Source organism: Nannobrachium achirus (genome assembly GCF_963921795.1).
Source record: "Nannobrachium achirus genome assembly, chromosome: 19".
Lineage (NCBI taxonomy): Eukaryota > Metazoa > Chordata > Actinopteri > Myctophiformes > Myctophidae > Nannobrachium > Nannobrachium achirus.
Genome location: NC_137826.1, coordinates 13,960,692 through 13,986,291, shown reverse-complemented (window position 1 = coordinate 13,986,291; position 25,600 = coordinate 13,960,692). Strand labels below are relative to the sequence as shown.

Sequence of the window (25,600 nt, the reverse complement as noted above, 5' to 3'; positions counted from 1 at the left end):
TAGCAGATATACAAGCTCACAGCTATTTTTGAAAAGTTGTGAAAATGTGTGAAAATCTTTGAATATATGTATTTTTTAAGCGAACATTTCTAACTCAAATTTTGCTTCTGTGAGTCCCTGGAACTAAATATTTTGATAACGGGGTCCGTGGCCAAATACATATCATCTTGGGGGTCCTTGACATAGGTTTCTTGCACACATTTTCACAATTTTTCAAAAATAGCAGATATACAAGCTCGGTGCCGCGCTGTGAGCTTGTATATCTGCTATTTTTCAATAGTTAACATTCATGGGGGGCCCGCAGTGAATCATTGTACCCAGGGCCCAGAATTTGGTGTGACGCCCCTGCCTACTAGGGCAGTTCTTTTCTCTACCGTGTGCATCTCTCATCCACTCTCATGTCTAAGGCAGCGTGTCCGTGTAGCGTTGTCCTCTTGGCAGCACAGCATAGAGCTGGCACGGCGCTGTATGGGGAGCCTCATCCCAGCGCTTCATCAAAAAAGCGCTCCTGGCACTTTTTTGATGAAGCTCGCCGCAGGGCTTTTTGGAAAAGGAGCTCCAGTGATTGACAACACCAGCGCCTTTCTGTGAAAAGCTCTGGGAGTGCAGCCTGCACAAAGACATGATACCGGTATATGGTTACACATCATGAGAAAGGGCCACTGAAATGAATGCTTGCATCAGAGCTCTGTCCTAGGCCGCTCATCCTTTATTATTTTCCCTCTACACCAGTGGTTCTCAAACTGGGGTCTGGGGACCCCCAGGGGTCCTTGACGGCGTTCCAAAACCAATTTTAAATCTTTATACATTGTCTTTTTAAAAATGGACGATCTGCAAGCTTCGAGAGCTTTTAGCAGGGACGTGCAGAGAATGTTAGAGAGGCAGAGGCTGAAATCTCTAAAAGGGCTTTTTGGTGGAGATATCGAAAATAGCAGACTTCCAAGCTCGGAGGTCGGCTATTTTCGGTGCTTGATACCACATTGAACTAAGCATAATCAAGTCAATGCTGGAGATGTGGTGTAACGTCATGGATGTCTCCACAGAGAGGGCAATTCTTTCAACATAAGATGCTGCATTGAAGTTCAGGAGAGTTTGGACAAGGCAATTCTCTTGAATGCTGCCTTCAGGTATGGCATGGAAAGAGGGCATTTGCATTTCTTTCGCCATAGTAAAAACTGCATTCATGGTCTGGAGAGGGCACTTTTTACACAAGGATAAAAGGGCAGGGGCTCAATCCCCCTTTGATGTCTATGTGTGTACCTGCCTGGCTTTTAGATCTGCGTCTTCTTTTTATGTGGACATTTGTGAATATTTTTGAAAGTATGTGGGTTTCCCTGACACAAAAGGTATTGTCAGATTGTTCCGAAAAGTTTGAGAACCACTGCTCTACTCCAGATCTCTTGGCAGAAAATAGCAGCTCTTTCCCAAAATAGGGACTCTATAGGGTTCATGTGGTTCACTGGGTTCTTCTTTTGTCTATTAGTAAAGCTCTACAGGAGTTCCTCCTGCACAGGGGCGTCACAAGGGGTAGGAAAGTGGGACTGAGTTACTAGGGCCCAAGGTGTTAGAGGGGCCTTAATTATTTTAAACTTTAGCTATTGAAAAATAGCAGATATACAAGCTCACAGCGCGGCACCGAGTGCCGCGCTGCAAGCTTGTAGATCTGCTATTTTTGAAAAGTCGTGAAAATGTGTGCAAATCTTTGAATATATGTATTTTTTAAGCGAACGTTTGTAACTCAAATATTGCTTCTGGGGGGTCCCTGGAACTAGATATTTTGAGATGGGGGTCCGTGGCCAAATACATACACATTTTGGGGGTCCTGCACATGAAAAGGTTTGAGCTCCATGCACTGACATAGAAACATAGGTTTTTAAAAAAAATAAAACCTTAGAAGGATTGGAAATATTCAAAGATTTTCATGATTTTTCAAAAAATAGCAGATCTACAAGCTCGCAGCGCGGCACTCGGTGCCGCGCTGTGAGCTTGTATATCTGCTATTTTTCAATAGTTAAAGCACAGGGGCCCCACAGTGAATCCTTGTACCCAGGGCCCATGAGAATTTGGTGTGACACCCCTGCTCCTGCACACCTTCCATCTACTAACAGCCTGCAGGAGACCCACAATTATTATGGCCTCTAACTGAGACTCTTTATTGGACACACACAGTTTGTTCCTTCCCCATAGGCTACGGATGACATCACTCATAAACTGCAGTCATATTGCCGTGCCTCCGCGAAGCGGTATTGCTCCCGAAAGAGAAAAGAACAAAGCTATAAATAGATGATGTGTCATAATGGAAGCTTGATGGACAACTTGTGGGCAAGTCAAAGTCTCAAGGCACACGCTATATAAATGATGTTCCTCGCGAACAAGCTCACAAGCAAATGTTAGCTTGTATATCATTTGTATCTGCTATTTTCTCAGTGTTAGAATGTTGAGGTGTGTGTGTGTGTGTGCGTGCGTGTGTGTGTGTGTGTGTGTGTGTGTGTGTGTGTGTGTGTGTGTGTGTGTGTGTGTGTGTGTGTGTGTGTGTGTGTGTGTGTGTGTGTGTGTGTGTGGGAGGGGGGTTACAATAAAACAAATAATAATTGAAAATGTTACCTTTGATGACATCATGACATGCCCCAAATAAGAACAGTTTTTTTTAGTGCATAGAATTTGCTTCTGTATTAGGAAATGACTGCACACAAAGTACTGATAAAAACATTGGACAGCAATGTCGGTACACCATTTGACAACCACTGGCTCAGTCCAAGTTTAGGCTACTTGACAGCAGCACATCCATGCAGCAATTTGAAACCTTATGGTCAGCTGTGATGCATCCACATCTGACCAGTCTGTTTGCGATTTGAGTTTAATTGCAACATGAATATTTAGATTTGAACCACACTGAAAGTTACAAAACGTGATTAAAAGTCGACTTAAAGTACTTGGCCTGTCTTATGACACATTCTTCTTATGGCTTTATCATCTGCACTGACCCCGACTTCTGTGTGTGCGTGCGTGCGCTTGTGTGCACGTGTGTGTGTTGACCCGTGCAGATGTGCGAGGCATGGGTGTGGTGGCCGGTGCGGTGGTGGGCGTGTCCTTCGGCGTGCTCCTCCTCATCCTCATCATCTGGCTGGTGTTCCGCAAGAAGGAGATGAAGAAATACGACGAAGAGGAGACTCCCAATGAGATCAGGTACAGCGTTCAAGACGGCATGATCATTTGGTCCGCACCTCTTTGCGTTTTTTTTTTGGTTGATTTGTGCGTATGTTTGCATAATCATCTCTGTCGGGTGGAAACCTCATACCGGTATGTCCAAAACTGTGACTTCTCCGGATTCAAATTCAATAGCAGGGACGTGCTGGCCATTGGGAAAAGCGGGACAACTCCCTAACGGCCGGTTCATTCCAGGCCGGCCATTAGGAAAAAAATACAAATAAAATGTCAGCCTTTGTTCCATTTTGGGGGCTGGGCGGCCAACAAAGTACATCGTCACTGTCGGGCAGAAACCTTGTATCTTCTTTTTATGTAGTTTCAAATTTGTACATTTTAGTAAAGCAAAGCCCTGCTTCATCATACAAGGCCGTTCCACAAAAGTAGTGAAAACAGCAGATCTACAAGCACACAACGCCTCGCACCGCGAGGCGTTGTGTGCTTGTAGATCGGCTGTTTTCACTAGTTTAAATCATTTTTAAAATGATAAATACAAAACAAACGGTTTTGGACATACAAGGTTTCCACCCGACAACGACGAAATATAACTCATGTAATTGGCCCACTGGCTTGTCACTTGTCATGATCTGAAATGGCAAATATTTGAGATCTCTCTCTGTAGCGCGCAATGAGGGCCTCTACAACTCTTTTTCCCGGGCTGAATCAGGGGCCCAGCACGTCCCTGTTCAATAGCAAAAGTAGTGGATCCACACGCTTGAAATGCGGCGCGAATGCTTGCGGATATACTACTTTTGATGCTTTTGTGCGACGCTGCAGTATGATCAACTAATTTACACAAAATAAAAGTTAAAATATGGAGATAAGAGGTTTGTGCCCGAGAACCGCGATAGACAGTGAAACGCGTCCTCCTCTGCATTGAACCCATCCTACATTATGAAGCAGGGATACTCAAACTTCTGAACCTGTGGGACACATTAGAAAAATGTCAAGGGGCCACGGGCCAGTTGATAAAATGACATTACTTGATAACTTCTCTCTTTTATTTGCTTTATTTCCACATAACTTAATGGGGAAGACCACCCATTTTCAATATTGAACTATGTCATTAATATATACCTTAGAGGAGTTGTGTGGAAATAAAAAACAACGTGATGTGACAACGTGATGCCATCACAACGTTGTACTTTACAATACAAACCCCCAAATCAATCCTCCAGTTTCCACACAACTCCTCTAAGGTATATTAATGACATAGTTCAATAGTTCATATGAAAATGGGTGGTCTTCCCCTTTAAGACTAGTGCAATGTGCATTATTTTATGGCTTGGAATTCCATTTATATTCTGTCAATGACACAACTTGTAATCAAAGTAAATTGCTAAATCTTCTCTCTTTTGAGCGGTTACACCGTCTCCTATACGTGGCCGTGTGTGTATGCGTGCGTGTGTGTGTGTGTGCGTGTCTGTATGTAGCCTGAAGTACCTTTTTTGACCACACATGTTAAGGGAGGGGCGCTGTTGTTCAGGCCAGGCCAGACACACACACACACACACACACACACACACACACACCCACCCCACACACACAGGCACCCCTCCCCCCCCACGACCACCGCTCAGTTCACACGGGTGTGATTTTTTAATTCTGTGCAATTAGTATATTCCACACAAACACTAAAACAATAATGTACATTTGTCTGCTATTTGTCTGGGTTGATATCTGTCTGCCTGTTAATGTTATTTATGACTTGACCCACATTCAACACAAATGGCTTTTTACAGGAAATAAACTTAGTTTATTAGAAAATACTGTAGATAGTTATGGCTAAGGAAAATCAAATAAAAGAAATCTACAAAATAGATTACACAGACTGTTTAGCCACCAAATGGCTAATGATGCAGTTGTTGTAGAGTTACAGTAGGCCTACATCTCTCTTTCATTTGATTTACATTAGGCCTACAATTACGTTTTGGGTATGCTAATTAGTCGGATAGAGCCACTGGTAAAAAGAAAAAAGAAAAGAAAAGAAATTAATCTGCAATTTCAATGGCCGCTTTCAAGAGGTTTTGGCCATTATCTCCGGAACAAGGTCCGATCTGCTTATAGACGCATTTCTGGTCCACGTTACACTGATAAGAACTAGATGCGCGCGCAGGTCGGTACCAAAATTAGCCAATGAAACCAGCGCTCCCTGAAACAACAGGTTTGGGGATTGGTGGGAATTGATTACATGATACAGTCACCTGTGCATTTAGTCTCAATGTTTGTAAACAAGAAACGGGTCTATTGGATGTGTGACTTTGAGGACATTAATTAAGCCTGTGGGCCAGTTAAAATTGCGCTGCAAGCCCGGAAGTGGCCCGCGGGCCGGAGTTTGTGTATCACTGGTATAAAGTATATCAGGAGCAGTGGGCAGCGTCGGGGGCACTCCCAGGGAGTAGTTCTGGGTTAAGCGTCCTGCTCTGTCTGGGATACTATACGACACATAGCCGGGGCCCCGGACGCGAACAGGGAGGACCTTCTGTTTCCCAGGCAACCTCTCTACCCATTCAGCTACGGCCGCCAAGCTTCGTCCGAACACACTCTCTCTCTCTCTCTCTCTCTCTCTCTCTCTCTCTCATACCCGGTCACATTGTGTAAATGTTGTCTAGAGATTGAAATGATCCCACACTGATAACTCAGCGTTACGGCCACACAGTAAAAATCCTCAGTGTTCAATTAACTCTGATGATTTCACTGTGTAGTTAGATCCAGCCGACCGGCCAGGCTTGGTTTACAACGTCCAGGAAAGGGAACAGGCATTCAGAGTAAGAGCCATTGACTTTACATAAACATCGTAACGTCTGCTTGTTGTTATTGTTAGCCTAAAACGGTCCATATAAGTCATCATCCAACTTTTACTCAGACTTGCAAGAAAACACAGTCTAATGTTAACCCTATTTGTGCCTATCCCGAACAAGTTCGGGATATTTTCAATCCAATCCAATATTTTATTTGCTATTTTACTTACCCTGAGCTGCTTGGGACAACGTGGGTGGTCCTGGCTCGTCCAGCGCTTACCAACGAGAGACGCTAGATGGTCCGACGATTTATTCCATTGAAAATGGTTTAAAATAAAGTTTAGAGCCCCCCAAAAAAACCTCAATCTATACTGTCGGCGGCGCGACGTATTCCAGGGTGCCTATCCCGAACTAGTCCGGGATATTTAATAAAATGAATTATTTAATCGGAGGCCTCAACGAAGCCCCGGTCTAAATTTCCATCCATGCCCGGGGCCGACACTCGGCCATCCACGGGCCGTATTCGCGCAAACGGCCGCATCGCGCCGCCCACTCCAATAATAAGTCACATCTTTAGAGAGGATTTTCTCTGAATTGTGTTCCCAGACCAAAGAGAACGTTTTTTTGCGAGTGAAATAGCTTTAGATCGGGCTTCTAAAGGGGTTAGCAGTGAATGGCTAAGTGTAAGCTAACTTCCTCCTCTCGTCATACATAACAGTGGCTGGAGTGAAATCCCAAGGCACTTGGGGCAGTGTCGACGGAAGCTAGAGCGAATGCCTATAGAGATATTTCTGGCACTCTAGCGGCCACTTGTGGCCCGGGGCACTGTATGAGTTAAGATACAAAAAAAGGAACTGAAAATGGGGCCACTTGGAAACTTTCTCTACCATGTCCCTGTTAACTCATACAGTGCCATCCGGCCACAAGGGGTGCTAGAGTGCCAGAAATTTCTCCATTGACCTTCTTTATAGCTTTCGTCGACCCTCTCCCAACTGGCCTGTGTTTTCACTCCGGTCAATCCTATGGGTGTCCAGAGGAGGAAGCTAGCTGACACGTAGCCAAAATGCTAACCCATTTAGAAGCCCGATCTAAAGCTATTTCAGCCGCAAAAAACTTTCTCTTTGGGTCTGGGGACACAATCCGGAGAAAATCCTGTCTAAAGATGTGATTTATTATTGGAGTGGGCGGCGCGATTCGGCCGTTAGCGCGAATACGGCCCGTGGATGGCCGAGTCTAAGTCCCGGCCAAGGATGGACGTCTAGACCGGGGCTTCGTTGAGGCCTCCGATAAAATAATTCATTTTATTAAATATCCCGGACATGTTCGGGATAGGCACCCTGGAATACGTCGCGCCGCCTACAATGAACATTTGGTGAACATTGGGGGGGGGGTCTAAACTTTATTTTAAACCATTTTCAATGGAATAAATCATCGGAGCATCTAGCGTCTCTCGTTGGTGAGCGCTGGGCGAGCCGGGACCACCCACGTTGCTCCAAGCAGCTCGGGGTAAGTAAAATAGCAAATAAAAAATTGTTTTTGATCCCGAATATCCCGAATTAGTTCGGGATAGGCACTAAAAGGGTTAAGACTGTTATGTCCAATGGACATGACAGGCTTAAAGGACAACTCCGCCCTAAATCACTTCTAGGCTCCATTTCCTACTTATATTGATCCAAAATGACTGTCCATGGGGCAGAAATGCCCCTGTAGTCCAGTTTCCCCAGCAGAACCCAGCAGCCCTCACAGCATAGAGTGGAACCAGTAAGCCCTATCACTTTTACACTGTTTGTTGCGGTCAAAAGTGATTTTCAGTTGTGCCAAATGCTCACCCCAAAACATTATTTATGAGATTGTGGTGGCTTGTTTGGATGCATGGCTGTGTTTGTAATGACAACTAGTAACACGAAAAATAAAAACATTTTTGACCACAACAAATAGTGTAAAAGCGATAGGCTTATAGGCTCCACCCAGAGCTGCTGGGTTCTGCTGGGGAAACTGGACAACAGGGGCATTTCTGTCTAATAGACCCCATGGACAGTAATTTGGGATCAATATAAGTAGGAATATGAGCCTAGAAGCGATTTAGGGCGGAGTTGTCCTTTAACAGCCTATACTAATAGGCTACATCATTGTACAACTATTGTATGCCTGAAAATAGCCGATCTACATGTTCACAATGTGAGGGTGTGCTTGCGACGATTAAACATCAAATCCTTGGACTCCTTCCTGGAGCCATTTCTGCACCGTCATTGCACATAATGCACGCCGCAGACCCCCCGCCGCCGTCCCCCCGCCGCCGTCCTCCAAAACAAAGTGCCCAGAAAACCTACAGGAATCCAACAGCGTGTTTAACTTCCTGAGCCCTGTTCCCCTTGCACCATCTCATCTAAATTATGCCTAATATGCTGGCTGGAACATCAGCTCTTTTTTTGGATGCCCCGGCTGCAGCAGCGGGTGTACGCGTACCAGTAGCTACTTGTGCAAGCATCAGGATGAATTATGCAGGCTCCTGGGAGAAGGACCGGGTATCAATAATGGAACAGGGTAACAGAGCAAAGGAAAGGGGTCTGGGTCGCAGACGAGACCTTCCGGTCCTGTTTACGTGTCAACACGCGTCGAACATATCAAGTTGGAGGTTGTGATTATCGTTTATTGGGCAATGAGACATAGGTTCGTCTGTTCTCAAACTTTATTTACCAGTGTACCCCCTGTTCCAGTATGTTTTCAGCTGAGTAGCGCCCTCAACCTAGCCTAGTAAACGACCAACTTCCGTTCTCCAGGAAACAAATGAAATGGTTTCCGGAAGAGGGCGGGTACGAGGCTACCCTCAACCTGCACAAAACATTCTTCCTGATACTGATGCATTTTTTATGTTTCTGTCTTAAGCCCCCCAGTTTGGCTTCAATATTCAAAACTCAATCAGGTCAGATCAGAAAATAATGCAGCACGCCAGCTGTTACATGTAACTTGTTTTTCTTGGCGGATGCCTGAGAAATAGAACCTCAAAGTACTCAGAGAGGAACTTACTAACCCCATTTGAGAAACACTGACTTAAAGGTAGGGTAAGTGATTTCACTTAAATTTCAGTTTCAGTTTTCATGTAGGTGACAGGCGGGGGCCATCCTCCAATCATGATCAAGTGATGATGATGATCAAGCAGGCCTTGGTGCGTGTTAGGCCCTCCCTCACTCGACCATGATTGGAGGAAGGCCCCACTCTATCCTGATTGGAGGAAGACTTGTCACCCAACAGTTTTTGAAACTGCTTTTTTCTCCTCACAGGAGATGAGGCTGAAGTCCAAATATGGACCAAACACTCTATAGTAATTAGTTCTATCAGAACATGGACCCATTTTGTTATTATTTGAATTAAATGAAATCACTTACCCTAACTTTAAAGGACAACTTTGGTTTTTTACAACAAGGGTTCATATTTTAGATGGTCATTAGAGAAAAGAAAAGATGAGCGTTAAAATGTTTTCATTTACTTCTTTCTATCATTTTAGTGATTTTAACTATTTCGATTTGCATGCAAGTGGCTAAATATGTCTTTTTAGACACAATAACCCCATTCCCAAGATGTACCGCAATCTTTCATGGTTTTCAGTTGTCCTTAAAGCACCCATGCTTCTGGAACATAGTGTTTCTAGTACTATTTCTACTGAAAAGTAGAGTGTTCTCAACTCAATAAAGATGTAAAAAAACTAAATGTATTTTTTCAGGGAGGATGCAGAGGCTCCCAAGGCTAAGCTGGTAAAGCCCAACTCGCTGTCGTCCTCCCGCTCGGGCAGCTCTCGCTCGGGCGACTCGTCCACCCAGTCCATGATGCACCACGCCGTGCCGGGCCGCGGCGGCCAGCGGCCCTGCGTGCCCGCCGTGGCGGCGCTCAAAGAGAACTGCTACCGCTCCACCTTCCCTCAGGCCCCACCCGCCTACACCCCCCAGGTAGGGCTGCTGGCACCGTTACAAACATTTTAGTTGACAATTTTATTATCACTAGAGGTGGGATGTTCGCAAATGAATCGAGTCTTTTGAACGGCTCTTTGAAATGAACGATGGGATCCAGTTCGCAGTAGGGAGACGTTCCTTTCTAATGAACAGTGGTGGAAAAAGTAGCTACTCAAATGCTTTACTTATGTAAAAGTATCAATGCTGCAATACCTATCAATAGTAGAACGTACTCATTATGCAGAATGTCCCATTTCACATGCAGGTTTTCCAATGAATAACATGTATTTGAAAATGGCAGATCTACAATTACTTAATTTCTATCAATTACTGACTGATCAAATTATTGACTCAGGAATGCGTCTAAAACTGTGTAAATTGATATTGATTTAGGGTTAACTACTCCTTTAAATAGGTACACAAAGAAATTACTGACTGAATGATTTTATTTTTCCCCAAAAAAGGTTTCAAGCGTATTGTTAAGCTTGTAGATGTCTTTTTTCAAATGTTGACGACTATGACGATTATGCAAAAAAAATGATTGCGATGTTGAATAATTTGCGATTATGACCATTATTATGTACTAATTGTGACAGGCCTACACCCCCCAGGGGCCTCCTCTCAAGACCCCCGCCGAGTCCTCCAGCACGCCACCCACCTCCAGCTCCACGTCTACCTCCAACTCCGTGAAGCCCAGCCCGCCGCCCAAGCTCAGCCCGGCCAACCTGGCCCGCATGGGGGCCACGCCCGTCATGATCCCGGCGCAGACCAAGGCCTTCCAAACTGTGTGAGGGAGAGGGCGACTGAGATCCAGCCAGACGGACGGAGCAGCAACGCTGATAGGCAAGCCTCAGGACGCGGACAAAAGCTTCAAACACAACCAAAAGAGTAAAAAGACTGACCGACCCCACCCACGAGTTACACACCGGTTCACATCCAGCCATGCCACCCGCAGCCGTCCCACCCCTCACGGTCCAGAACAGCATCCTCCGGCGTCTCCCCTTCTGTGACTCGCGCGCTTCCTTCCGGAGCTACAACCTCGCAACAAAGTCAAACGAGCGGCTTTAGATGAAACGAAGAAGAATCTCAATACAAGAAATTAAATATTTGTAAATTTAAGCAACACATGGATTTTTTCTTTTTTTTGTGGGTAGAGAGAGAGAGGGTGGGGGTTTCGTGCAAGCATCGGCACGAGGGCGGGGCGGGAAGCGGACTGATAAACAACATATGGAAGACATTGTGCAGACTTTTAGTCTCTGCAGATCCGCTCAGAGCTGTTCAGCCGTGCTACAGCTGAAGAGGTCACCGCAGGTCACGTAACTAACAAAGATGATATCAAACAGCACACATCACGCTCATTCGCACCGCGCGGCCAACCATAACCTTCGGGACGTCTCCTCTTCCGCCATTTCTCGCGGGTAGTCTGCGGACCGATTTAAAGCTGCGATCCATAACCTCTTCTAGCGAATACAACATTAGTATAACCAATCTGTATGGTAGAGTATGTTAATACAATATAACCAGTAAGAAGCCTCAGAGCGACATTTAGGGCGAGGTCGCGCCAATTCTTGGCCATCTGGCCAGAGATGTATATCGGACAAGTTACCCATATATGGAGACCCCTGGTACCCATATATGGAGATCCATGTAAGCTACTGTATATGGTAGGCCTACATCCCTTTTATGCCCATACATGGAGATCCCTGTCTGAACCAGCCACACATACTGTATATGGGCTGTCTTCCTCCATATATGGGCATTCCCATATGAGATATAGATATGGGCTTAATATTGATGACATCAGGGATCTCCATATATGGGCAAAAAAAAGGGATTCTGTTAGAGTGGTTCCCATGACATCACAACATACATCCCTTTTATGCCCATACATGGAGATCCCTATCTGAACCAGCCACACAGATATGGGCCATGTTTTGGCCATCTGTATATGTTGTATATCGATGACATCAGGGCACTTCATATATGGGCATAAAAGGGATTCTGGGGAATACCCATACATGGACTTTTACATAGGTGATGTCACCTGTGATATCACCTGTGATGTCACAGTGATGTGTCAAGGGAACCACAGTGGCAGGCGTGCCGTCAGAGATACACGGATACGTGGACAAGATGTGCCGGTTTTCATAGTAAACTTTAGGTCCCAACTAACACAACTGTGGCAGGTGGGGGGTGGTTTCCCTACTCCCTAGAATATAATCATGTGTTCAGGTAGGCACATGCTGGGTGACAAGAGATATCGCCTGAAGATCAAATCATAATAACTCCCCTGCCTCAAACGGGCAAAACGATTTCGCTCAGCAGTAGAAATCTTGGTGCTCACGCGGGAGACCTGGGTTGGAATCCCGGGTATAAATCTTTACGGATTGCAGCTTTAAATAACAGACAAAAATAATATACTGTTGTGAAAGGGATGTGTGGCTCTGATTGTATAAAGATATTACTTTAATAATATAAAGTACACCAACATCTGATCTGTCAAATGGAGGCAACGTGGATGTTGATGGCAGGGACTTTCTTTTGACGCTGCCTCCCATGTCCTGACTTCAAAATACCACACTTTCCCCCCACTTTCAATGTATCTAGCACATAACGTTGTAGTCAGGAGATGTTAGATGGGTCCATACTGAATGCAGCCATTTAAGCTCAGTACAGCAAATAGGAAAGCAAGACGGCATGACCTCCCTGTTATACTGAGTGTGCAGTTTGTGAATGAAGTCACACAAATTGTAGTGTTCGTTGGTGACTTTCACTATACGAAAGATCGGGATAGCGTCATCCCCACACTGACAAACTGGCAGCTTGTGGGAATGTCGATTAGTGTGGTGACAGTCTACTCGGTACATCTCCTTTGACCAAATAGAAATAGTAATATTTATAAATCACCTATAGTAAAAATGCTTCACAAGTACAATGTTGGTGTCACTGAGAGAATCGCTGGAAGTTTCTTTTTCTTTTTTGAAATGCATAGCTTATCAACTACGATCAGTGTTGTATTGGTGATTCAGTGTTCGGGGGGACGCAATTTTAATAACGTCACACGTATGTCGCTTAACACCTACACAATAGTAGTTAACAGGTCAGACAATGGTCTATTGATATGCATACAGGCTCGTTCCTTTGTTAAGTCACCCTGGTGTGACACTACAGCATTTGTAAACGTTGTCAAGGTATGAACTTAAAGGTTGTTTTACATCGATGCAGAGGCGCGACACTGCTCCAAAAAGATACGCGACGGCGTCTATACACGCGCGACCGGACCAATACAACACTGACTACGATACAACGTTCATTCTCTTCTCGAGTTTCACTTTGACATTGCCTGCTTTGTACAGTTTCAGTTTCGTGAAGTCATTAATTAGGTCTACTTTTGTGGAGACACACATAGATACAGGTACTTACATACTGCACAGACAAACCCAGTTAGCATACCAAAATTGTCTGAGGATTGTGAGAAGGGCACAGCAAAGGCCCTAATGTGAAAGTGCCACATTATGATGGTTTACAGATTTTAGTTGTTTTTGTGTGTGTGTGTGTGTAGGCTATATCATAGCGTCGTTGTCGAGTGGAAACCTTGCATGTCCAAGACCATTAGTTTTGTATTTATAATTTTAAAAATGAACTAAACTAGTGAAAATAGCAGATCTACAAGCACACAACGCGCGTTGTGTGCTTATAGATCAGCCGTTTTCACTACTTTTGTGCGACAGCCTTGTATGATGAAGCAGGGCTTTACTTGGTGACAAAACGTACACATTTGAAACTTGGAGATACAAGGTTTCTGCCCGAGAGTGACGATAGAAGAATGTGATGCTATTTCAGATTGTTTTCAAATCAATATGTTAAACCCTGCACAGTTAAAAAAAAAAAAAAGTTATGAGTCTTTTATATAGCTCAAACATTTATATATAGAAATATCACATACTAAACTGCACTCTGAGTAGAAATATTTTGAGAAATAATAATGATCCTAAAGACTAAAGAGTGCCTTGGGTCATCAATATACGCGAGCTGCTTTCATCCGAGACAGAGTATTATTTCGGTGAACTAAGCGTACACATCTCTATACTAGGGCATTCACGAATAGTGATTTTTAGTATTCGAATTACTCGACCTCAAAGTATTCGAATAGTCGAATATTGGATATATATACAGGACTGGCCAAACTGGCCAAACTGTCAAATATTAAGTAAGCAAGAGGCGAACATTGTGAAAATAGCCGATCTACATGCTCACAACGCCTCGCAACGTTCAAATATGTTTATTTTGGGGGTCACAGCCTAAAAAGGTTTGAGAACCCCTGGTATAGAGCATTAACAAATTCATCCACCAGGGGCATTGACAACTCATTCTTATGACTTCCTATCTAGCCAAGCTTTATAAACGATATCTTTTTTAAAGAGAGAGAAAAATAAAACGAATATTCGACTTTGGTGAACAACGTCGAATCGTGACTTTGATATTCGAATATTCGAATATTTGGTGAATGCCCTACTCTATACGAAACACTGCATGACCCGGCAAGGATTTCCGACTGGCTCTTTGTGAGGTAACATGACATGACAAATGAATCCAGAGCTGATGTCAGTGTGAGGAGGAGGAGGAGAGCACCACTTTATCTGACCTTGTGCATACCAGTCATAGCTCACTCAGACACCCTGTCCTTAAAGCCTTGTCTATCCGCCTGGCCAGAGAGGACAAAACCATGATCCTTCCCCCCCCATTTCTCATTCTTTAGTCACACGACTTTTCATTTCAAGTTGCATAAAAGAAGAGAAGTAGGCCGCGGCTTATCTCTCCTTCTTTCATTCAACTTGTCCCGTACGACTGTCTCCCCAACACCAACCTCTCTCTCTCTCTCTCCCTTTCAAAGCTGTGTGCTCTATATCCCGTGCATGGTACAAGGAAGAAAAGAAGGGTGGGGACTGGGGCTGACGCGCATTCTCAGTTCGAGGAATCCTCCTTGTGTTTGCATCCAAGCCAAAGACTTTACAGATGCATTGACTTTTTTTTTTCTTTTCTTCAAGATGACCCAGTTTATCGAGCAAATGGCTTGACTAAATACACCAGCTAAAAACACACTTCTCTGCTAAGAGAGACGTGGCGCTCTGCGATTGATGCTTCTACAGCGAGACAATGTTGGATTTCCATCGCAACCAGATAATATCGATCCAACACGCATGGACGCAACAGGGGGCGCGGAAAATGTTTATGCAGCAGATATTCATTTAAACTCCTAGTTTAGCAGAACGGCGAAATATTGCAATTATCGCTTGAGCCATGATGAGGGCATCATTCAGTCTCAGTGTCCGGTTGAAAGAGCCTCCCTCAGGGTGTGTTGAATGTTTGTTGCTTGCCCACCACCGCTTTTAACCCGGTCCTCCTTCCACACTCACACTGCAGATGGAGGAGTGGAGAGTATAGGTGAACATGAGGTGAACGTGAGGGAGAGGTCATTGACTATATTCACATCACATTGTGACCCTTTTGCCTACGTCATACTTGGGGAGGATGGGAAATCTCACCTTCAGTGTTGCCATGTTTGCTTATCATAAGCGACTTTGGGATTGTTTTTTTTTTTCTTTTTTGTAAAATTGCTTGTAAAAATATTGGTAGTTTGCTGTTTCTTAAAATATTGGTAGTTTGCTGTTTCTTTGGAATTGTTCTCAAAGTATAATTATTTTTTGTATTGTTTGTTTGTTTCCAACGTTTGCATGTCAAGGACAGCCAAATTAATGTATTACTCAGAAGACCCCCCATCTGAAATTATTTTTCAAATATATTCGTAATATTTGACTTTGCCTTTTCAAATAGTAGTTTTAAAGTGGGTAGGTTTAAAGTGCTTCTTTTGGGATTGTTTTCATAGAAATGGCTGCTTATTTCTCTCACAAAATCTAGCAAGAGTGTTCACCTTCACCGAGTATGATGTAAGAGCAAAAATGGCTGCCACGTGAATATGGTCAATTTATGCAACCCTCCTTTGGATTTCCCATAACAATGCCCAAAAAAACCAATACAGCAGGGCCAGGGAGATGATTGAATTCAGCTTACAGCTATTTCATGCGGTAGGGATACACAGCATGATTGATTTCCCTTTTTTATCCAGGGGGCTCTGTTGAATTTTCAAGTAAGCCTATACACCCTTTCTTTATTGCCTGACTTGTTTAACCATGCTCGAATGGTAGATAGATGGAATCATAGTTCCTGTACTTTTCACTGGAATGTCTTTGGTGTCAAAAATTATATAGGAAATAACCTTAAAAACACATGGCCGTGTCATAAGGAAAACTTTTTATCCTCGATAGTGTGTCCTGTCTATGAAACAGACATTTAAAGACACTACTCAATGAAGAAACACTATACTGTATGAGACACCATGGACGATGTGTACAAGAGAAATTAAAGGTTAAATTCTCTGCGAAAGCAGGGGAATAACGGTTATATGCATGTCACAGATACTTAACTTGAGGACAAAGTTTTTCTTTTACCTTTTCTTTTTTTTGCCTCAATGATTATATAAAAATAGAGATGATAATAGCCTACTGTAGATAAAATGTAACGGTTAATACAATTCAAACTGTAAATTCATAAAGATTTATATTTTTTCGGTTCCTCATTTGATTCTGAATTTGTATGTTGTAATGCACTCGGTAATACTGTAAGTACTTTGTACTCTCTTGTAACCTGCATAGTGCTTGTGTAGATGTCCTATTAGGCCACTGTGTGCACAGTGTGGGAAAGATGCAGTGCTAAAGGCTAATTTATACTTTGTTGTAAGACACCGTGTTGTGCCCAGAACACGGCGACACAGTCATACAATGGAGAATAAATTAGGCATAAAACAAGGGACTTTAGAATTGTCTCTCACTTGTGCAAATCATATCAATGCCATGCTATTATTTTGATTCAGGCTACACCAAAAAAGCCGTGTATATATTTCACCCCTCGAGTGAAACATGTATATTTGTATAGTATCTAAAAAACTGCTGTTTTTTAATAAAAAAGTTTGATGAAATTATCGCAGTGATCGAATGTCTTTACTGTTTCTCTTCGAGATGTTTCATCTGTTTTTTTTTCCAGTAATAATTGAAATGGATGCCAGCCTGAAAGTAGTTAATTCTGTACATGAGTGAAGAATAAAAACTTACATTAAAAACCAATTAAATGGACATACAGTACACATTTTGTCTACTAGTAGGTGAGATGATAGAGCAGTAGGCCTATGGAAAAGCTCAAGGCATTAAAAGGTTGAAACTGTTGTGTAGCGGTAGGGACATGCACTTCAGAAATGGTTTCTAAAAAGCCCTTTCCAGTGAATTGAAAACGTGATGAGTTTGACTACGAAGTGTAGTGTCTGTGAATGAATTTTATTCTTGTTCAGCTTAATCCCACGGGCAAAACACTGCATGCGCCACTTCTCTATCAGGGGCGTCAATTGGGTATGGCAGGGGTATGCAGCTGCCATACCCTGGGTCCAGGGGGGGAAATAAAAGTTACTTTTAAATATAAATCCATGAATGTCTCTTTGTCTATCTGCGCTGGTTAGTATGATGTTAAATTACAGTAACATAACAACAAATGCAAAATTTAACAAAATGGTCACTATAACAAGGTATTATAATGATATTCTCCACACTTGTATTCTCCCCATCTTGACAAGATGGTATATTCCCAGGTTCCGCAGGTCAGCTGCACTGGTGCAATGCATTATTGTTAATTGTGGCACGTTTACTAACATGCTAAGTTTAGCTGCACTTGAAAAACCATTCCAGACTGCCATATCCAGCCCAAGAAACCGTAGAAACCTGTGTAAAAAAACTGACAAAAGTATTTTTTTTATTTTTTTTTCACAATAGAACCGTGTTATACAAAATGTAATGCCTCTTTTCCATGAGGACTCCCATCTTTGCCATACCCTAGCTTTTGCTGAACTGACGCCACTGTTCTCTATGGTCTGTAACTCTAATACTGATCTGCTGCATCTGCTAAATGGAATGCCAGTAAACACATTCCTTTTTTCACACTCTGGGTGAACTTGAAAGAAACCAACAAGAAACATCGAATCTCAAGGAAAGAAACCCCAGTGGGGAGAAAAGGCTCCCCAGGCTGTTTTCTCTTCAGACTTTGCAACCAACGAAACATGTATGTTTAAAAGCTGCGGAAAGTCGTCTGTTTCACACCTAATTTCATGCCATACGTCAAAACATAGCTGATCTGCAAGCTCCAAACATGGTGGGATGATTCAGGAGCTTGTAGATCGGCAATTTTCTGTGCGTACCACTGTCATATGACAAAGTATAAATTAGGCTTTAGTATATACAGTATACTGTATAGGCCTAAGGCAAGTGTCTCCACATTCAAACAGTAACTAGTCCTATTTAAAATCCTGACATTAAAACATAAAATAAAATGAGAATTCAATATAATATTGTTATAGGTTGTAGATCGGCAATAATCATAAACATTTAACATGCTTCATCTTTAGCTATGGGGTCCTTATTGGCCTGAAAAACATTGAAGACCCCTGGGCTACTGCAATGAGGATTAATCTGTTGCGGAATTCAGCAAGCTAACCACTGCCCTCTAGTGCGCTCATACTCAAACCACCAGGCAATGTTTTATTTCATTAAAAATAAGAATTGTGAAGCAATTTTCAGATAGGGATACTATCCCTGCAACACAGATGACCTATATATAGCTATAATACATAATGATGCAAACTTGGGGCCCTATCTTGTGAGATGCCTTGTGTCTAATGTAAACTCTTCAAACCGTCTTCTATTTTTTTATTTAAAACAAACGTTTAAAAAAAAAAGAAAATAGCTGATCTACATCTACAGTGCATGATAGGGCCCATTGTCTTCAAACTCCCCGAATGAGCTCACATTACTCCACTTGCCACTTACTCCATCAGTCATAGGCTGTATAGTGTACCCATTTAAATAAGAATGCATTATAAAAAGTTTACACTAATGTCAAAATAAACACCATAACTATTCAAAACCTTTTAAATATACTCTATGTTGTAAAATAAGTGGTCCTCAACCTTTAGGCTAATTTAACAATTTCTGCCTCTAATATTTGAAAATTGGCCAATGTTTAATTTGCCATTTTAGAGGTATTAAAAACTCCTTCAATTGTCACTTTAGAAATGTGCAGATACCCTCTATACACTTAAACTTTATGTTGGTTTGTTTACTGTTGAGTGAGAAAACAACGTTGCACATTAAGTTGATCATCAGGGGACCCCCCAAAAATAATTTGGGGACTCCCTTGGGGGTCCTGACCCACAGGTTGAAAACCTGTGCTACAGTATGTAGGCAGTATAGAAACACACACACACACACACACACACACACACACACACACACACACACACACACACACACACACACACACACACACACACACACGAATGTGCCTGCTGCTGACTCGCACTAACCGCTGAGGATTAATAATTAAATCAATTGAGCCTTCATCTGGAGCTGTTGTTTGCCCAGGTTTCCTTCCCTATAATTCTTCCCTCGCCGGCTTCCTCCCTCTCTCAGGCTCCATGTGATCAATAGATCAATGGAAGTGTTTGCATACTGTACCACACAGGAGAGAGGCTCACATTACTCATGGCCATGCAGTGACGGAAGAAGTACTCCAATTGTATTTTTTTTTTACCTAAGTAAAAAGTACCAATACCACCAATGTAGAAATACTCTGTAACAGAGTCTACTCTCTAGTCCAGTGTTTCTCAATTTCTGTTTTGGCTTGAGTACTTTAGAAACCCCCCTTTCCCTGATTTTTCAATCCAAGTACCCCCTTTATCCAACAACAACATTTTGTTGTTCATGGGCTAATTGTGGTGAAGCAATTTGGTACAGGTGGAAATACTTGTGGACCTAGAGCAGAGCCCTGGGGGACACCGGTCAACAAAGTATATAGGGTTTACTGGGATACTGTATCGATTTCAAACGTCTATAATTTCACATTAAAAGTGAATCCTCATTTTACTAACGACTGACAAATCAAACACCAAGTGAGGACAGGGACAAGACCCTGAAGGTTCAGGCCCTGAACCTTCGGTCATGTCTGATTTTAAAAGGCAGTGAATAACAGCATATAAAGGCACATTTTCCCCAACTCCCTTTTCATGAGGCATTTTCAAAGTGAAAATACTTTTATCCACCATAGTTTCATGTAGTATATTACCTAATAATATATATATATTTTTAACTGTGATATATCCTCATTCAACTCTCACACTGTGACATCCATACTCAATATGAGTAGGGATTATTACTAAAGTTCATATGAATGACTATTTAAATCAGTGGTGGACAGTAACTAATTACATGTTCTGACAGTACTGTAATTTGAGTACAATTGTGAGGGATTTTCAATACTTTTGATATTACCACTTAAGACCTATAATATACTTAAATAATTTTAAAATAACCAACAAGCTCACAAAGTGTCTTAAAAGTGACTGTAGATCGGCTATTTAAATTTATATAAATATTGCTATACATTCTGAAATGGGACACGTTTCACACTTTGAGTATATTTTGATGCCAATACTTAGGCACTTTTACAACACTTAATTTGTCAACACTTAATGCAGGACTACTAGAGCAGATCACATATTCACATTAGGTTACAAAGCATATGTTTATTTGCTTCTTTCAAAACCCAAACACATTCGGAACTGTAGTACAATCAAATTGAAGCAGATAAAACAAATAAAAAGCAATTGAAGCTAAATAACGGGTCCCTAAATAAAGCAAAAATAACGGGTTCCTGATGAAATTGGTGTCCCACCTGAAAACTTCTCAGGGAGACCCCTGTTACTGAATAAACCCCTGTTACTGAATAAACACGATAGAGCTTGAACTTTGAACAAACTTAAACCATAAACTAACGTTTGTTCACCCTTTACGAGTCCTCAATTGCTGTTTCACATGACCCAGGCTAAGAAAGCCTTTACCACAAACTGTACACGCAAAAGGGTTTTTCCGCTGCACCATAAACTAACATTCTCCCCTCTTCACATGTCCTCATGTGTTGTTTCACCAGACACCTGATACGAAATCCTTTACCACAAACTGTACACATTAAGTTTTATTTTTCCCCTGTATGAGTCATCATGTGTCGTTTCACATTATACATGTCACGAAAACCTTTACCACAAACTGTACAACTTAATGGTTTTTCCCCTCTATGAGTCATCATGTGATGTTTCAAATTACCCATTAGACCAAAGCCTTTACCACAAACTGTACACGTATGGGGTTTTTCACCTGTATGAGTCATCATGTGATGTTTCAAATTACCCATTTGACCAAAGCCTTTACCACAAACTGTACAAGTTAATGGTTTTTCCCCTCTATGAGTCATCATGTGATGTTTCAAATTACCCATTAGACCAAAGCCTTTACCACAAACTCTACACCTATGGGGTTTTTCCCCTGTATGAGTCACCATGTGTTGTTTCAAATTACACATTAGACCAAAGCCTTTACCGCAAACTGTACACATAAGGGGTTTTTCACCTGTATGAGACACCATGTGTACCTTTAAACTCTCCTTACGATTAAAGCTTTTGCTACAAACTGTACATGTAAAGGCCTTTTCCCCTGTATGAATCATTGTGTGTTTCTTCAAGGTACACTTTCGTCTAAACCTTTCACCACACTCTGTACAACTAAACGTTTTTTCCCCTGTATGAGTCATCATGTGTTGTTTCAAATTACACATTAGACGAAAGCCTTTACCACAAACTGTACACGTTAATGGTTTTTCACCTGTATGAGACATCATGTGTCGTTGCAAAGTGATCATTTGACCAAAGCCTTTACCACAAACTCTACACCTATGGGGTTTTTCCTCCGTATGAGTCACCATGTGTTGTTTCAAATTACACATTAGACCAAAGCCTTTACCACAAACTGTACACGTATGGCCTGTATGAGTCACCACGTGTGCCTTTAAACTCTCCTTACGATTAAAGCTTTTGCTACAAACTGCACATGTAAAGGCCTTTTCCCCTGTATGAATCATTGTGTGTTGCTTCAGATGACCTTTTTGTCTAAAACCTTTGCCACACTCTGTACAACTAAACCTTTTCTTCTCTGTGTGACTCCTCGTGGAGTGAGTTTGTTTTGATGAGTTCAGATCCTGGGACAGCTTGTTACTGAAAGAGGATCTTTGTCCTTCCACACGTGTCTTGTGTGATCTCAGTGCTCTGACAACTGACTGACCTTCCCTGGTCTCCTCCCTCTCGTCACCGTCTTCAGTGTCAGAGTCAGAACAGTGTGAAGAGAGGAGCTGGCCGTCAGTAGTTGGTGGTGATGTTCCACAGTGCTCTACATCAGCTTGTGTTTTCATGTGTTCATTTGAGGTGCTGGCTACAGGCTCAGGCTCTCTGTTTTCATCATCATCATCTTCACTTCTCACTGCTAGTAATGTCAACTTTGACCCATCAGCCCCCTCGGCTCTTTGAAGAAGCTCCTCGTGTTTCTCTTTAATTTGTGGAGGTTGAGCTTCCTCCTGGACGAGACTGGAGCTCCTCTCTTGCTCCTCTTCACACGCAGGGTGGAGTGGGAGGTCTAGAAGGAGGAGAGAGGAAGTGACATCAGCACAGAGCATCGCAATGTGTTTTCTCTTTTAGTCTTTTGAATAATATTTCATTGTTTTTGTCATATTTAAGTAAAGTCAACTGAGAAGTTTTAGTTTTAGTCGACTAAATATCATAAGATTTTTCGTCGTAGTTTTAGTCAACGGAATCAACAATAATTTGAGGGGCACGGTGGTGTAGTCAGTATCGCTGTTGCCTCACAGCTAGAATGTCCTGGGTTCGATTCCCGCCGGGGGACAGGGTGGGAGCTGGGGGCGTTTTCTCTCCCCTGCATCATCAGCGCCCACACCCTTGGTGGGGTTGGCGATAGGGCCTTTCTGTGTGGAGTTTGCATGTTCTTCCCGTGTCTCCTTATTTATTTAATTGTGTTATAAATTATAACCCCTCTGCTGTACATAATTTAAGACAGTGGGTTTCAACCAGTGGTCCTTGAGGGGGTTCCAACTAAATGATGGAGAGTTGGTAACCAAATGGACCCTTATAGATCTTTAACTCTTATTTTGGGGGGTCTGGGAGGTTACATCTTATCAAATGGTGGTCCGTGGCTCAAATGCTGAATAAATAACACTAACACACACACACACACACACACACACACACACACACACACACACACACACACACACACACACACACACACACACACACACACACACACACACACGGACAAGATACAGACGTGTAAGATGTGCCGGTTTTCAAAGTTAACTGCACACTACGGTCACAATTACAATAGGGCTTCGTACTACTGTGCAGTGCTCAGGCCCTGATAATAATTGTCATTTAAGGGTAACCGGAATGCTCAACCCAAAATACACAGCCCCATTTTTTCAGCAGACCGCTTGCCCCCAGTGTTTTTGTATTCTTCGTTCGTTAGGTTAGGTTTAGGCATAGTTTTAATGAAGTTACGTTTAGGAATAAGGTTAGGACTAGGCATAGTTTTAATGAAGTTACGTTTAGGACTAAGGTTAGGCTTAGGCATAATTTTACTGCTGATAAGTTTAGGAACAAGGTTAGGTTTAGGCATAGTTTTACTGCTGATAAGTTTAGGAACAAGGTTAGGTTTAGGCATAGTTTTACTGCTGATAAGTTTAGGAACAAGGTTAGGTTGAGGCATAGCGGTCGCTGTTTTTGACCCGGGGACGATCGTGTTTTAGAGCTCACATTCTTGTATTCAATAGAAAACACTACAAACCTATCCTGTACAACTTTACTATAGGTTTAAACCACAGTAAATAAAACAGTACATACTAGGGGTGTAACGATATAGTAACTGTATCGAAATATCGTTTTTAACTTGAAAAATCGAAGTATATCGAAATGAAAACAGCTAAAATCGAATCGTATCGTTTTATTTTGTATCGAATCGAATCGGCAGTGCAAAGAATCGATTGTATCGATACTACCTACTTGGGCAATGTATTTAGTATTTTTAAGAAGAAAAAATTAAAAGGAGGGGTTTAATTACTTTTCCTTTCCATATAGCTACACTGGTCTATCGATAAATGTGTGTAATCTCTGGGTTCATGTCAAGGTGCAGGTTTGCCAATATACAATGTCCATGTATTTGGCAGATACATGTTTCCCTTAAAAACATGCACTATCCACATCTTTAACACAGATTTAATTTCTTTGCTAAATAGTTACTATATCGATTTTAAATCATTAAATCGAATCGTATCGTATCGCCATGAATGAACCAATATCGTCCATGTATCGTATCGTCAACCATGTATCGTGATATGTATCGAATCGCTATTAAAATGTATCGTTACACCCCTAGTACTGTACATACCTATCCTGTACAACTTTACTATAGGTTTAAACCACAGTAAATAAAACAGTACATACCTATCCTGTACAACTTTGCTATAGGTTTAAACCACAGTAAATAAAACAGTACATACCTATCCTGTACAACTTTGCTATAGGTTTAAACCACAGTAAATAAAACAGTACATACCTATCCTGTACAACCTTACTACGGGTTGCATCGTTGCGTCAAACAGTTCACGTCCCTTGTCCGTCTCTCGCTGTTCCTCTGACATCGTTGAGGCCATCTCTCTAGACGTGGAAGACGTCTCCTGTTCCTCTGACATCGTTGAGGCCATCTCTCTAGACGTGGAAGACCTCTCCTGTTCCTCTGACATCATTGAGGCCATCTCTCTAGACGTGGAAGACCTCTCCTGTTCCTCTGACATCATTGAGGCCATCTCTCTAGACGTGGAAGACCTCTCCTGTTCCTCTGACATCATTGAGGCCATCTCTCTAGACGTGGAAGACCTCTCCCTGTGGTGCTCTGTGGAAATCACCAGTAGAAAGAACTTTTGGTTATCACTCCGCAACCTTATATACAGTAATACCATGACGTGATCAAATCAAACTATTGACGTTTACCATGTTTTGTACAGTTGAAAGGTGCAGTCCTGATGTAAACAATTTAAAATAAATGTTTAATTGAATCTGGGATAAATAGACAATCTACAACCCCACATGTGGGACATTGTGATCTTGTAGATTGGCTATTTTTCACTACTAGGCCTATAGGACAAGTGTTCGGGTGCTACCAAGCCCTCACTAACTAACCCCCTAGGTTAGGTTAGGTTAGATAGCCCCCTATCTAACCTACCTATCTAATCTAACTATTAATTTACGTAATGTCTGTCTGTCCGCCGTCTGCGTACAGTACTCTGTCGTCATAGTACTGATGTCACATACTGGCCTGGACACGGAACACCATATATGAGCATAGGACACGGAACACCATGTATGGGCATAAACGGGTGAAACAGTGCCCAAAATTCTGACTTCACTGATACCGAATGTCTGTACGGAAATAAACCTCTACATGGGTGAAGGGGTAGCTAATCAGATGGGCATAAACAGGCATATATATGTCTGACATAATTTGAGGATTGATAGATTGGTGAGTTTCACATGACATTTCAGCCAACCAGACTCTAAATAGGCGATCTCTAGGTCTCCATGATTGGTCAAATTTCACGTGACATCATAATATCTATCTATAAATTGATAGTCTGTCTGTGTGTGTCTGTGTTTAC

The 25,600-nt window shown here is 42.3% G+C and overlaps 1 protein-coding gene across 1 annotated transcript in view; it reads left to right on the top strand.

Annotated features, from left to right (window-relative positions):
* LOC308304624 (CXADR-like membrane protein) overlaps nucleotides 1–10,683 on the top strand; it is a gene marked incomplete at both ends in the record, with an annotated part of 62,107 nt that extends 51,424 nt beyond the window's left edge. The window contains 3 exons of the mRNA XM_080749248.1: nucleotides 3,045–3,186; nucleotides 9,667–9,889; nucleotides 10,504–10,683. Coding sequence (XP_080605374.1) covers nucleotides 3,045–3,186; nucleotides 9,667–9,889; nucleotides 10,504–10,683 — 545 coding nt within the window. The remainder of the gene's footprint in view (nucleotides 1–3,044; nucleotides 3,187–9,666; nucleotides 9,890–10,503) is intronic.
* Nucleotides 10,684–25,600: the final 14,917 nt, after the last annotated feature.